Consider the following 15,979-nt stretch of genomic DNA (forward strand, 5'->3'; position numbering starts at 1 on the left):
ATCTTTCATCTGGTGCTCAGGCCTTTACAAAGCCTAAAGAACCATGGCACACGATGAGCTCTGCTGTGTGCCATTCCTTTTTTACAGCTCTGTCACACATACATAGCTTCCCTCCCCTCAACCGAAACCCCTAAATCAGCCATTTCTTTGCTCTGCACTGAAACTGAAATGCGTAGGTATAAAATGCTAAAGATCTAAAGTGCTTCTGTTTCCTTACCAAACCCATAGCAAACCGTGAGGAGTAGGATGAAAGATTCATTTTCACTTACCAAAGATTAGATTAACCAGTTTTCTTAGATACTATCAGATAAAAATCCAACATAGTTGATGGTAAGTTCCCTCACCCCTCCCCCTGTGACCTTTTAGTGTGTTGTAAACTGCTGAGAAAGTTATTTTAAATGTCTTTGGTGGTTTAAGGTAGAAAGTTGTGGTACATCTGTATCCCCCAGCCTTTCATGAAAATGACAGGAGATGATTCAGATCAGAGGAGGTTTTGTTTTCTGGTTTCTGGGATTTAGGAAGTTGCAGTCAGGAATTCATATTGCTGCTGTTACCAGTGGTATAATCAGTGGACTATACGGTAGAGTAAGTGAGCCTAAAGGAGGAAAGCAGTGGAAAGTATCATATAGATTCCCTAAAAACTTAGCCATGATATATACCAAGTGCACGTCAGCTCTTAACATGCTGTTCCGGAGCAGGGGCCATTGTGGCGCAGGTCGCAGAGCTCTAGTGCTCGCTGGGTCCCTGAGCTCGCTCGCTGTCACTCACTGTCTCTTTTCTTTGTGCAGGATGGAGGATGCAGCTGCCCAGGAGATGTCGCCAAAGCATTTGGTAAGGACTGTGTGTTGTAACACCAACTTCACCCCGTGTGTCTCCAGCACCTCTGTCAGCAGGGATGCAGGAGTCAGTTTGGCCCTGAATGTGTATTCCATCAGCAGTAGGTTACATTCGTCCCTGCAGCTGACTCGGGTGAAATTAATGTATCAGATTTGAATTTGGTCTTTGGACCAGACAGTCCAACTTCTGCAGTGCAAAACGGAAGAGTGGGCGAAGCGCTGTTTAGAAATTATCTGCAAGGTCTGTATGAGATACAGCCACTGGGACAGTAATACAAAGAAAACTGATAAGGGCTGCTTCTGAGTAGGGTTCAAAGATGCCTGTAACATTGCCAGATCTGGCTGACTTGAGCCTTGAGTAGAGGAAGAACTGGTGGGGAATGCATGTTGGACAGAAGAACAAAACAAAAAGGCAGGCCAGATCCCTGGAGATGTTCTCGGGATCAGCTGTCCACTTGAAGAGATGAGATTTTATTTATACTGTATCCCCTAGAGCTAGGCAGATGTCTAAAACATCTAAGTTAATAATTAACAGATTTTGCTTTCATGCCAGTAGTTTCAGTGAATTGCACTGGTGAATCTTGGTGATAGAATAGAGAATTTAATATGTGAGTGTTGTTTGCTGGGCATGAAAGTTACATTGTTTGGGGGGGTCAAACTCGTGATTGTCACTTAGCCATAACCTTGTTACAGCAACATGTGGGAACCAGGCGCTAAACACATAGTCAACAGAACATTTAAAGGCACTGCCCCAAAATGCCAGACTCTTTGGAGACATCACAGTGGGGTAATACCTGGAATACAGTGGGACAGCAGAGTCCCTCATTGGGATTTCAGGGTGGTATGGTAACAAGAGCTAGCACCTTCTGATACAGCATGTCTGCTTTGCAGGAAGCTTTGCAAGTACGGAAAGTAGAGGCAGGCCTAAACGCAGATTACAGACCTGCCAAGAAAAACTCTGGACCTCCTGAAAAGGTTGAAACCAAAATCTGTCTTCTAAGTTTGCAGACAGCTCCTGTTTTGAGACAGGTCAGATGACAGGCGAGACTTAATTGGAGAATTTTAAGCACAGCTGTGGAGTGATAGCTACCGGCAAGGAATGTGCTTGGTCAGAGGATTTGACATCACCCTTGTGTTACCCAGCGGTGATGTGATGTGGGGAACAGATACTTCCAGTTGGGTGATTCCAGCAGAGCTGAACAGCAGCATCCACCCCAACCTCTCCTCAGTCCAGCCCACTCTGACATGCTACAGTGAGGTCTTTGTTCTGCCTGGCTTTCTCTGGCTCCACAGCTCGCCAGGTTCTTCCTGGTGTGTTGGTGCTGGGAGCTTGTGAACTGAGACTGTGACCTTGCTCCATTCCTAGCTGCCTGCACAGAAACCTGGCGTATTGAAAAGGTCTTTCTTCAATAAGAGCATTTCCAGAAGTTAGAACAACAGGAAGCAACTTGGAAGTGTTTCAAATGTTTTTCTTTGTGGTGTTTATAACAAGTCCGAAGGATCCATGTAATCTCTTTGGGCTAACTGAACCTAAACCTGCTTGAAACCTGTGAAAGGGCAGATTCTGGCTTTACTGATTTTCAGGAGGTGCTGGGATTCACAGTGGTGCATGTTTGAAGGCTACCATGGATTGTCCCTTGGACAGAAAGCTAAAATTATACAGGCAGTTGTTGTGCTCTTGATAGTAGACCAGAGAGATCAGTCTGACTGTTCATCACAGGTGCAGAGTTGGAACTGATTGAGATGACCCTGAGGCAATAAACTGACTGTATCTGGTTATATACAGCTGAAGTAGACATACTGTGGACATGTTACTAGCTGGAGCCAGGTGTGCATTTGTCAAAGGTGTGCGGCAAAATAAGCTTTGAGAAAACATTATTACCGTCAGTGTTTATTGAATGCTGTTGAGGCGATTGGCTATGTGAGTCTCGAAGAAGGTAGCTGCCATGCCCAGCATTTACAAGCCAAAGCCTTGATAGTGAATTGTCTAGCAGAGACGCCTGCGCTTGCCAAGAGCCTCCCAGGGGGAGGAGTTGCATTAATATATTGGATAACAAAGACAGGGTGATAAAACACAGAGAGGCACCGTTTCACCTAGGGACAAGGGCCCGGACAAAGCATGGGCAAGAGACCCAAAGAGGACTTTTGGTTAAAGTGATTATGCTATCTCTTTCTGGTGGATCGTTGTAAAATCTTCATGAAACAGGGCGATTCACTATAAAGCAGCGACAAAGCAACCATTTGAATCATGGGAAGTGTGATGGGGTCCCAAATGTGAAGACTAGCATTGACAAATGGCTAAAAATGTGACTGGAGGAGGCAAGTTCATGGAAACAGGAGGAATAGAGTGGATTGAGTGCAAGTGGAGAATTGTGAAGAACCATGAAGCAGATGTTGAGAAGCTTTACAAGTGAAAGGTGATACCATTGACTGGTGTCAGGAATCAGAGGCAAATTGGACATTTTGAAAGAAGGAAAACAAGGTAGAAGCCTGTTTAAAAAGGCAAGGCACAGGGAAGCACTGAAGGTGAGGGACAGAGTTGCTGGGAGTAACAGATGCTTTTAGGGAGACTGTTGGAATTCTGGACTTCTGAATAGGAACATGGTATGGATTAGGTAAACTGAAGATGTCCCTGCCTTCAGGGTATTAGAGATGATAATGGAAAAGATATAGGTTAATAGGAAAGAAAAGAGCTGTTTTGATGCAGGAATGAGAAAAAGCATGAAAGAACTTTATGTTGGGCTCTCAGATGGTTCATATAACTGTACCCTTGGAAAGGCTGATAACATGAATACATTTCTCAGAATGCCCCAGGGAGGCACTACTGTCTCCTTTTTTAATCATGAGAAGTCAAGGCACAGAAATACTAAGTTCAGTTGCCTGAGGTCACATATATTTTTGTGACAGAGCCAGGAAAGAATGTGCCTTTTGAATCCTATGCCAGCATCTTTAACACATTACTGCTGTTCCTTACAGAAGTGGTGAGAAGAGATGCAGGAGCAGGGAGGGAAAAGGAAGAAAAACTCATGTGGAAAAGTCAACTGGGGACATGCTAGTTGCAAATTATGCAGATCACCACTGACTGGCTTTTTTTCCTGTTTACGGTAGCTGTGTGTGTATACCTGCTGTTGCAAAGGCTTGCTGGCTCAGTTGGAGCACAGGTGAATGTTGATTCCAGGGCCAGCTCTGGTCTAGGAAAACTTGCACTGCATCTGCCTGGAGGGCTGCCCAGCCTACAAATCCAGGCTGACTCCAGCTGAATTCACGCAGAGCCAATCTGGTTATCAGTAACTTTTATAATCAGGCATAAAAAAGACATCTGAGGGACTCTATCTGGATCCAGCAGAACTGTGTCAGTGCTGCAAGTTTGGGCTGGCATTTGTATTCCATAATGGCTTGAAATAGGAGGCACGGTGAAACATGAATGAGCAAAATCAGCCCAGATACAGCACAGGCCTCAAGGGGGAACTCATGCAATAAAGTGGCATTGTGTAGAAACAGGACGAGTCTAGCAAACTCTGGGTGAGCTAGTGGGATGCTTGTGTGCAATGTACTCTGTCACATCCTGTATTATCTAGGAGGTTGTTGCCAGGTATTCCCAGTCTCCCACAACCTAAAATAATAACACATTGTCAATCTGTCCTTGAAAGCAAAAGAATGCAGATGGATATTGCAAATATCACCAGTACTTCTGCTGGTTATACAAAAAAACATGCATAAGCTAAGAAAGACCATGCTAGAAACTACTACAGCGTCCTGGTGGGATATTAGCTGGTAGAAAAGTAGTGGAACAGACTTGAAAATTTCAGACATCTTTGCAACACTGAAGCATAATGGAAGGTTCTGGAGAGCATTGGAAAAGTATATTTAGTATGGGCTTGTCATTTCTGGAGTGGCAGGGCAGCAAGCATGTGTTGTTTGTTTAGACGTGCTGCATCTGCTGTAACACAGCTCCTCTCTTCTGGAAGAGCTTGATGAATTATGTTGTAGTTTGCAAAAGTTACTCAAGTTGGATGAGTTTCAATCCTGTAATTCAAACATATTTGCTTTCCTCCCAAAATATGCAGTCAAAAGAAAAATAATAAATAGATACTGAAGTGCACAGGAACCAAAATTCTTTAATTCTGAAGTGTAGATTTCACGTGACTTTTGCATTATTAATTTGGAGGCTGTGAGACCCACATCCAGAGATGGCACTAGAACTGGGGATCAGGGATAGTACTGGCAAGGCAGAGTCCAGAATGTCCTTTGGCAGGCTCTTGACTTCTTTAAACGCCCTCTTTGAAACCCTGACGTCAAATCTGTCCCTCCTTCCTGATGTTGTTTTCTTCCACCCACGAAGAAGACATAAACTAGATTTTTTTATAAAGATGAAGCAAGGTTGTGCCAGGTAGAAACAGGAATTTGCCCCCAGTAATTAAGAATGTCTTAAAGGATGAGTGTTCCCTTTGGTTTTGGCAGGTTGATAGTACTATCAGACACGAGTCAAACTGAGGCTTTAAAACTCAGCCATCTGAAATAAGAGAACTCAGGAGAAATCTGCCAGGTAGCTGGCATGATGGGACACCTGAATGGGTGCCTAGCTATAAATATTGCTTGTGATGTGCTCAGCAGTTTTGTACAACCCTCATTTTTAATATCCCTTTACCATGGACACAGTGTTCCTTTCAAGCAACAGCCAGGCAAAGGGAGGTGAGGTCAGCAGAGCAGCTGGATGCTCCCCTCCCAGGCATTGCTCCCAGGTCTGCTCTTTGGCAAGAGGGTCAAGGGTGGGGAGCTGGCACACTTCACAGTTGTCATGTGTTCTAAGATGAAAATATTCCTAAATTCAGGTTTGGCAGAAGCTGAGCAGATTTTCTTGTGATTTCACCTACTTTTCAGGTTTCAAGGTCTGGTGCTATTGGTTGGATAGTAACAGAGATCGGAGCACATCCTAATGCCAGACTTATCTAGCCTGGGATCTCCCCAGAGTTCTTAACAGGGTGGGTTTAGTTCAGGCTCATCTGCTTTCTATGAAGTGAGGTTAATAGCTCTGTTCTTTTGCCAGTTCTGGGAAGAAGCTGAGCAGAGGGGAGACCTGTTCTGACACATACATGCTGAAGAAGCAGAGGTTACAAACAGGAAAATGCTTTGTTTCAGGGATGGGTCACCACAGGCTCATAAAAGACTAAAAGACAAACTTATCCAAGCAAGACTAGATATCCAAGCAAGACTGAGTATCACAGGAGGCACTGCTGGTGGAATAGTTCCAGCCCAGCTGGAAATATTGGAAATCACAGTAGAAAACCAAGAGTGATTCCGAAAACCTTCTTCCTGATCTTATTCCCAGTGGAACCAATTTAATGATTTACAAAGCCAGAGGAGATAGACAGACTGAACAGTTATGATTGAGTATTCAGAGTTGTTATTCAGTATCTGGAACATATTTAGCAGTTGTAGCTATGGGTTAGACCTCCTTTGTGGTGCATGCTGAGAACCACAGAACCAGAGGTGGTGGTCCATGGCCCAGAGTTTTTAAACAGGAACCAAATGAAGACCCATTCAGATCTCTTTGACAAGGGATCATCCAGAACTACACTGAACACATATGGCTGGTGGACTTGAAAAATCCATAATTTCAGTAAAAAAAAATCTTCTTGTTTTATGTCATTATTGGGAGGAGTACATTACATTCATGAATATGCCTTCCTTCAGGGTACATTCCCACTCACAACTTGTGGCCTCAAAGGTTCTTGAATTAGGAACCATCCTCTTCTCTGTACAGCGTTGAGCTCAACAAATCCCAGCCCTGTGTTTAGGACTTCTGCAACTGCAGCCACAGTAATATTTAGTAAGGAACTGTGCTCAGATACTATAATGAAGTAAAGACTTAAAACTGAATTTGAAAATACGGACTGTGAGGTGGAGTAGAATTATCTGTATCTTTGTCATCACAACAGAAAAGGACTTTTTCCATTTAAAATACCAGAAAAATTCAATTCACCATGTGTCAGTTCTTCAGTAAAGCTTTTCTTCCAAGTTCCCTGTGTCTGTTACAGGAGGGGACTCTGTACCAAGCTACTTAGTGCTGGCTATTGTTTTTGGAGATCACTGTGTTCAGTTTGGAGATCACTATGTCTTTCACCCTCTTCCTTCCCTGCTTTCTTACATGTTGCTTTGCTGATCACAGGAGCCGGTGCTGACTTTGTCATGCTTGGAGGAATGTTTGCAGGCCATGACCAATGTGCTGGAGAGATTATGGAAAGGAATGGCAAGAAGGTGAAACTGTTCTATGGAATGAGCTCTGATACAGCCATGAAGAAGCATGCAGGAGGGGTTGCTGAATACAGGTATGAATTCCACACAGGAGCAATTGCAGTGAGCCATCCATGCAGGAACTTCTGGAGCAGAATTGTGCATTGGGCAACTGTTGGAAACAGGCCCATACCTCTACTCCCATTCAAGAAGCTATTGCCTACACTTATGACAGTAGATCTGAGGGAGGGATGCCATCAAGAGGGACACAGGGAGAAAGAGCTGGGGGTGGCTAGCTGAGAGCAGCGATGTTCACTCCTTTGCAGCCAGTGTGCTGTTCTGTCACTTCAGCACTACCTGCGTGCTTGGGGAACTCATTAGGCACTGTTCTGACTTACAGGTCTCTCGGCATGTGTATGAACTAAATGCTGGAACATGGCATACCAGGCTGCAGTTTCTACCTCTCTGCTTGTCCAGGTTGGGTGTCCTGTTGGTGTATGAGTTCCCAGCTAGCCCACATGCTCCCTTTGGTGAGCAGAAAGTGGGTGCCTGGTGAATTGTCGATCTTAGGCAACACAAGCCTGCTGTACAGTTTTCCCACCCCTTTTTGGGTAAGAGAGCACCAGAGTAGCCTCAGGTCATGCAACATGCAGGAGCTTGGGTTTTGAGTTTAAATCCTCAGGGGAGAGGAAAGGAAGACAGGCTTTGCAAAGGAATCTGTTGTCCATTGCTATTTGACTCTGGAAAGCACTGAGAGTTTTGAGTCTTTGAAAAACTAAATGACACCATAAAACCTCTGTGTCTTTTCTCTTATGAGTGGCAGCTTTAGTCACTGCCCTCAGACAACATGGTTCTTACATACTTCGTTAGAGAATGTTTCCTGTCTTACTGCATACACTGGTTTATTGAGGGGTCCCTTTTGATTCTTCTCTGCTGGCGTAGATTCAGGCTGTGGTCCCATCTGGTAAGCTGCTGTTTGCAAGAGTCTCAGAGACAGTGACCTTACCTGCTGTTCCAGCCAGACACTCAGGATTGATGGGTTTTGTTGGCCTCGTCTGCTACAACTACTCCAGCATACAGGTTTTTCCCAACGTGTCCAGCTGCTACTACGGGTAAGAGTTGCAGCACTGTGAAGGTGACAGCACAGAAAACAAAGCAGAATGAGATCCACAAAACAAAACAGAATCCATGCTGCCAGAGAGACAAGCTGATAGGACCACAGCAATCCCAGATACCACGCTAGGTAGAAAACTCTTTGATCCCACCTCCTGTTCTCCACCCTGACATCAGCTCCTGTAGTGGTTTTTTACAATAAAATTGTACACTAGTTCACCTAGCACTTTGCAAAGTGGTAAGACACAGCCTCCTTCAGAGCATTTACACCTGTCTCCTTTGGCCTAAATCACAGTCATAGAATCATTTGGGTTAGAAAGCACCTTTAAAGGTCATCTAGTCCAACCACCCTGCAATGAGCAGGGACATGTTCAACTAGATCAGGTTGCTCAGAACCCTGTCCAACTTGGCTTTGAATGTTTTCAGGGATAGGGCATCCACCGTGTCTCTGGGCAACCTGTTCAGTGTTTTTGCTTTCAAGCACAGCTGTTTATTTGCAGAAGAACTGCACAAGAGGCCCTCTGCATCTGAGACAAGCTGAAATTATGCACCAGAAAGATGTGCTTGCATACCTCTGAGCTTTGATTCTCTCTGGGTTCATATGCCACTTCCCAGAAGCAGTGTAGAGTTTTGGGGCTCTTTATTTTTTTCTGTCCCCCAGCAAATCAGCTTGTCATCACAGCTTCTGAACAAATGGTCTAAGTGGACAGCACTAGTAAGTATCTCATAATTTAAAAGTGGCAGCTGCAGTTACACAGTGATACTGGCAGCCTTTTATCTGAATGATAATTTCCTGTCCTTTGCTACCTTGCGCTTCAGTCAGCTGGAATGTGGGGAAAGGCCTGATGCAGGAAAGGCCTGATGCTGGTCAGGCATGTAGTTAACAGCAGCTCTCTGAGAGATCACAGAGCAGCCCAAGCATGCTGCACAGTCATGTAAGGCCTGACCTCCACCGAGCTGGTGAAAGTTGCAGGAAAGGTTTGAGAAAGCTGGCTGTACCATGGGGCCAAAGGACTAAGGCTCCCCCTAGTTGGGTGTGTATGTGATCCCACAACAAAATTCATTGCCAGTAGAAGAACTTATTGACACTGGTCCCCCTTAAGAATGAGATAAAGTGCAAGTATTCTGTCTTATAGGAGTAAGGGATGTACAGAAATGCACTGTATTTGGCTCAGTCTAGACAGACCCTTTGAATTCATTATAGGCAGTACTATACAGATTCTGCTTGATCCACAGCTGTATTTTGATTTGCATCCTTGATTTGACAGTCCCTGGGGGTCAAGTTCTGAAACCTTCAAACCTTCTCAGCAACAATGGAGAAGGAGCACAATCTGAAATGTTTAGTCCCCGGTTTTTTTGGTTGGTTGTTTTTATTTTTAACTGCATTTTTGTGCCAGCACTAGGTAACATAGAGTCTCAGAGTCTACTGCTAGCAGCAACAACTCCAAACACTAAATCTGTAAACCCTGTAACCCCTCTTAACTGTGAAGGTGACAATTCTTTTCTTCGTGTTGCAGCCACCACACAGAGCTGGCTACCCATACTAGCCTTGGTTTCGGTCTTACTTGGCTTGTTCCCAGCATGAGTGTCACCGTGGTTTAAAAATAGCAGCTGTTAGTTATCCAGCATTGTAAATGTGCTGGGCATTGAAGGGGTGATTTGAAACAGTGCAATGCTTTCCTTTGAATTGCTCTTAAAGTAAAAGTTACAGGAAGTTTAGTCACTTACTAGTTTAACTTGTGGAAAACCCAAACCAGAAGGGTTCTTAAGTCAGCATTTTAAATGCTGGATACCCCAGACTTGACCCAAACAGGTCAAGTCAGTGATGCTTCTTTATATGCATTTAAAAAGCCCAGCTGTAAAGCTGTATCAGTGACCCAGATAAGCTGTTTTGTCTTTTTAAGAGCCTGAGCACTCACAGTGTTTGATTCAAGCAGTGGGGAGCTCAGTGTGCTCAGCCCCCTGCAGAATCAGACTACCTGTCACTTAACTTAATCTTCTCAAAATTACACATGCTGACTGGAGAACCTGTGCCCGCAGCACACTGTTACATTAAAATTGACAGGTAGGGTGAGGTGACTGTAACAGGGAATAAAGTCATGAGAGTAATTGTTTTTGTAATGAATATGTCAGCTGACCCTATATAATTTTGTATGAAATCTGTGTACCCAGTTTCATTACTTTTATGTCATTTACCTCTTGGTTTATTTTTACATTTTTGCCTCCTTCCCTGAGGAATATGGATCAGAGCTGGGGATTTCTGAAAGGCAATTTTTATATTTCTTTTATGGGAGAAGAGAAGGAAGGCAGGCGGGGACTGAGACTGCATGCAGTATTGTTCAGTTAGAGCCAATTTGCTTTTGTTAACCCTTTTGAGATTTCACAGGTTTTCTGTGAATGATGCAGTTTTATGGTGGTCACTCAGCAATTTACAGCTGCTACTAAGCTGGGTTTGGGCACTTTATATTAACTGCAGGGTGAAACTTGGGCCACAGAGACAGAACAGCACCAGCAGCTGGCTGCTACTTACCATCTTATTCTGTATCGTGAATGATAGCCTGGAAGACCTGCCCCCAGTTCCTGCATTTATTTAATGCCCCACTCATAAGGTTGCAGGGCAGCCTGACCCCTTTATTCTGACACGTTTTGCTGAGCTGAGTGGGCACCATCACATGTGCTTTATCCCATCCGCCCTGCCAGGATTCCCACCCACCACACACATCCCTCCATGCCAGCAGCAGCCTTGAGCTGGCCAGGAGGTGCACCACAGACTGGACCCTGTGGAAAAAGTCTGAAGCAAATAGTTCTCCCTTTCTATTCACTATTCAGTGGCTGATAGGACAGTCTCTGCTGAGAGCGTCTGAGCACACCTTTCCCAGCCACTGGGAGCCTCAATTGCTCTGTCTCCTCCTTGCTTTCTGAGAAGGGGTTAGTTTTGGGTCATAACTCTGGGAGACATGTCAAAGCTGCAAAACCCTCAGTAGTTCCTGCTGACTTTCTTATGCAGCTCTCTGCCAAGTGTGCCAGCTTTTGTGACAATTGATGTAACCCGTTGTCATTGGTTTAACCTGGCAGGCAGTAAACACCACACAGCCACTTGCTCACTCCACCCCCCAGTGGGATGGGAGAGAGAACTGGGAAAAAAACCACATTTTTTCATGAGTTGAGATAAAAGTTTAGTAGGACAGAAGAAGGAAGGCATAATAATAACAAAAACAATAATAACATACAAAACAAGCGATACACAATTGCTCACCACTTGCCAACCAATGCCCAGCCAGTTCCTGAGCAGTGGCCCCAGCCAGCTTTCTCCCTAGTTCATATACTAAGCATATTGCCATATTGTATGGAGTATCCCCTTGGCCAGCTTGGATGAACTATCTCAGCTGTGTCTCCTCCCAGCTTCTTGTGGCTCCCAGCCTATTTGCTGGTGGGGTGGTATGAGGAAAAGTCCTTGACTTAGAATAAGCACTGCTTAGCAACAACTAAAACGTCAGTGTGTTATCACTATATTGTCATCCTCAATCCAGAACACAGCACTGTACCAGCTACTAGAAAGAAAATAATCTCTATCACAGCAGAAGCCAGGACATCCACGCATGGCCTGTGTGTAGGCATTTGTTGATGGCAAAATAGTTTTAATTTGGGATTTTCTATTTTTTTTTCATTTAATCCCAGCTAACTCAAATTTCTAATCACTGATGAGTAAATAGCCAAACTGGTAAGTAAACAACTTTCCTTCCCCTTTTTCAGACTTCATTTAGGCCAGACTTGTCTCTTCGCCCTGCCATGTCTCACCTCCCCTTACTTTTGCCACAGGCCACACTCAGTCTCAGCTCCTTCAGTGAGAAAAGGGGTGGCACAGGACACTGTAGTCCTGTGTGTAATGGTTTCTATCCGCTACTCCCCTTTTTTGTACCTGCTCCACTGTGAGTTGTCCGCAGGCCACAGTCCTTTGGCATGGGTCACCCAGGGACCACAGTCCCATCGGGAGTGCACACCTTTGGAATGGAGCACCTCCTTTCGAGAGTGCATCTCCAGCTGCATGTCTCCTCAGATGTGTCCAGCTCTGTCTCCTCCCCCAGCGACTGCTCGTGTTTCTTAAATACACTTGAGCAGAGATGTCATGTCTCATGTCCTCCCCTGACTGGCAGAAAGTTTAATGGCGTGCACCATTTTCGGAGCCAGGTGGCACCATCTCAGTGACTGGCATGATGGAGGCCATGGCCTTCTCCCGCACCAGCAGCCCTTGTCGTCTGAAATGTGTATGCCCAACACAACACCATGTGGATGCTAGTGTAAATTAACTGGGTGCTCGTGCATACTGGGCACTCATGCATGTACTAACAGGGTGTTTGGGTATAAATAATTTGGGCATTCATGCATGAACTAATTGGATGCTTATGCAAAAATTATTGGGCATTCATGCATAAATTAATTGGGCACTCATGCATTAATTTATTCAGTGCTCATGCGTGAACTAATTTAGCACTCACACAAGAACATAGCAAGCCCAGCAATTTATGGCCTACACATCACTCCTCACCTCTGCAAGGCACATATCAAAGAACTCTTAGAATGTTAATCCAATATGAACTCTTTCAACATCATCACAGTCTTAGTGTACATCAGTTATAAACTCCACTCTTCCTTCCTTTGGATCATATAGTAGGGATTAATACTGTAGCAGCACACTTACTAAAATGTCTCTCCTCCATCCTGACCAGTGTGCTAGAGAGATTAACATCACAGTTTGGTTATATATCTGTATATGTATACAGACCACATCCCTGGACCAGACTTCAGCAGTTAATAGTGCAACAGTGTGTGCGTATGCATGGTAAAATTCCATCCACTCTTCCCTGGGAACCAGATGAGGGACTCATCAGCTCAGTCTGGGCAACATGTTATGTGTTACAAAACCCTTTCCTCTGGGGACTAGAGTAATTAACAGTAATTCTGTTAATGCTAACACAGTTTGAATATATATTCATCACAAACTTCACCCGCTCATCTCTGTGGACAAGACTATGGAGGTTAATATGGCACATGCTGATTCCAACCTTCTCACTTTTTTTCTGCAAAATACATTATCCAGCAAACTCCAATAGTTCTAATATATACCGATTATAAACTCCACCCATCACCCCTGCGGAGCTCTATCAGGGTTAGTGTTTCATCATAATCTGAGTACTTGCTAACAAGTGTTAGGACTTAACTCTTCAAAACAGCCAGTCAAGAACATAATGGGTGTTCAGGTTATTTACTGTGCTTAGCATAGAGAAGCAGACAATTAAGAGTGTACAAGCAAAAATTACCATCACTGTTGAAGGTACCAATAGGGTCCTGAGCTCAGTAGCTATAGGGCTTCATTTACATTCAGAATGGGGAGGGGGAGTGAACAGTGTTGATATGCAAGCAGCATAGGCATTTCCCCATTTGGGGAGAAAGGTAACACACCAAACGGCTTTGCTCTCAGTTGCTTTCCTCCACAGCTGTAACAACATTAACTGAGTTATGACCTTTTTGCTGCGCTTGCAGTTGCTTAACTCACAGCTCTGGATTTCTGCCCCACTTCTATCCTATACACCTTTTCCTGCTGGAACATCTGTTATTCCCAGCATGTAGGGTGGGAGCACTGAGATTTTTCAGTCCTCTATGACAAGGATGAACATAAAACTGGTCTCTGAGCATTTCCTGTGGAACTAATCTCACATCTCTCTTCTAGCATGCTTCCCCCAGTACAGTATCTGTAGGTTGCTCCTTGATCAACAGGACATCCCACCAACTCATCAGCTGATGCTAGAGGAGCAGTAGCAAGTGTTTAGCCGTCAGAGCTTTGGGGCTGTATGGTTAGGTGTTCACCACTTTTGTAGGTTTTAGTCTCCAAAGCCAAAAGTGGCATCCCACAAGCTCCATCTTCCTAACACCACCATAGCTACTGCAGGGACATCTCTCAGGAGTAGTGGCTGTAAATGTCCTGCATTTCTGTAATTTTGCACTTAGAAGAGGATTGCCAAGTGTTCTCACAGTTGGGAGCAATGTTCCCACCTCTGCAGTAAGTGAGGCTGCCTTTGTTTGCCATCAGCTCTCTGCTACCAAAACCCTGCAACTTATGCCCCACAGGATGGTCAAGCATGAATTAACAGGGCCCTCATGTTTGAACTTATGGGGCATTCATACATCAGTTAATTGGCCTCTCTTGTGTGAAATGAATGGGCAGTCATGCATGAATGCAGTAGACCCTGCACTTCTTGCCCAGTACAGCATGCAGAGCTCTTCAAATGGCAGGATCTGGTAGGTAGGATTCGCACTGGTTTCCCCAAATCCCAGACATGCACACTGTCTCTCAGAATCTCACAGGAAGCTCCCTGTAGCCTGAGCTGAACCTCCCAAATTCAACTGAAGAGGTGGGCATGGCCAAAACGCAAGAATGGTGACATGACTACTTTTGTGTCATTTTGTGGGTCAGGCCTTTTCTGGCTTGGAGCTGAAAATAAAAGCCTGGGAACTCCCAGCAGCACAGGCCCTACAACACGTCCCTGAACCCTGTGCAGTGTGTGAGAAGGCAGCAGTATGTCCGTCTTCCACTGGCTGCTTACTGCAGTGTTTATTTAAGAGTTTTCAAGAAGAAGTCAATTACTCATCAGCTGTAAGGAGATTAATCATGGTTCTTTATTCACATGGCATATCAACACTTCTCTTTTATTGCCTCCCTAGGGCTGCGACCTCACATTTAAACTAACAGGATGAAATATAGCCAGGCTCACACTGAAGTACCTCCACATAGCCGCTGTTGCTATTGTTAATGATTCACAAATGGAGCCTCCAAACAGGCTTGCCCTTTCTCTCTTGCACTATCCCCTAGACAACTTGTTTAAGGAAGAAGTAAATAAAGGCACATTTACAACAATGACAGATCCCTGCCATGATTTCTGCCTCCAATTTGTAGGGCAGAAGGAGAGCGTCCCCTTTTTTCTCCGCATTTGTCTTAGACCCTCCCTTTCCAAAGCCTACATCTCCAGAGGAGCTGGTGTGCCATGCAGAACAAGCTTGCTTTAAAGCCTAGTGAGATAAGCTGCTGATTGGGAGTCTCTACTGGAGGAGGAATTGCTGAGCATGAGGCTGGAGGAAGCTGGAGGAGAAGGAGTCAAAGTTATTTGCCTGATTCTTCCATCGTGTAACTCTTCAGATGTGCCTTTTGGGAACAGTGCAGTCAGTGCTGGCATGCACCAGTACTTGACAGTATTCACAGCACTGCTATTTTTCTGGCCTTTTTGCCTGGCTCTGAATTATGCTAGATCACCGTTTAGCTTCAGGGGACAACTCTGCAGCAGGTTTCTGTAACAGGTTTCCCATTCCATCTCTGGGCCCTGGAGAACAGGACTGATAGAAGACAGCCAGAGCATTTCCATCTGTGTCTAATAAGTGATGTGGGACAGAGCCCAGGGGCTGTGAAGCCTCTGTAGAGCCATGCTGAGTGGTGCCTGCTGAGAACCAGCTCCAGCATGTCCCTAAGTGGCCTGAGCCTGACCATTCCTTACACTTTAAAGCTTGCAGCTCTCAAGCTTGCAGTCAAATTTATCTTTAAATAAAGCTGGAAGTTTCACTTGCTTGTAGGCAGATGGTAGAGGTGAGGAAGGGGCAGATCTGTAAATAAACTCTTGGGATGTTGGAGCATCTACAAGATCTGTCTGCTTCTTGTTCCCAGTGTTGGTGATGAGTGGAGCTGAGGCATTTCAGTGCTTGAGAGCACCAAGCAGCAACAGGCAGACAAGCAGTAAAGCTGGGGGCAC

General features: G+C 44.8%; 1 protein-coding gene across 1 annotated transcript in view; it reads left to right on the plus strand.

The window, feature by feature from the left end:
• Positions 1–15,979, plus strand: part of GMPR (guanosine monophosphate reductase) — a 43,874-nt gene that overhangs the window by 22,780 nt on the left and 5,115 nt on the right. Inside the window, exons 7-8 of the mRNA XM_027745060.2 lie at positions 789–831; positions 7,006–7,165. Of these exons, the coding sequence (XP_027600861.1) occupies positions 789–831; positions 7,006–7,165 (203 nt within the window). The remainder of the gene's footprint in view (positions 1–788; positions 832–7,005; positions 7,166–15,979) is intronic.

The sequence above is a fragment of the Pipra filicauda genome, unplaced genomic scaffold, assembly GCF_003945595.2.
Source record: "Pipra filicauda isolate LSUMZ 115617 unplaced genomic scaffold, ASM394559v2 scaffold49_size4853605_pilon, whole genome shotgun sequence".
In the NCBI taxonomy this organism is placed as follows: domain Eukaryota; kingdom Metazoa; phylum Chordata; class Aves; order Passeriformes; family Pipridae; genus Pipra; species Pipra filicauda.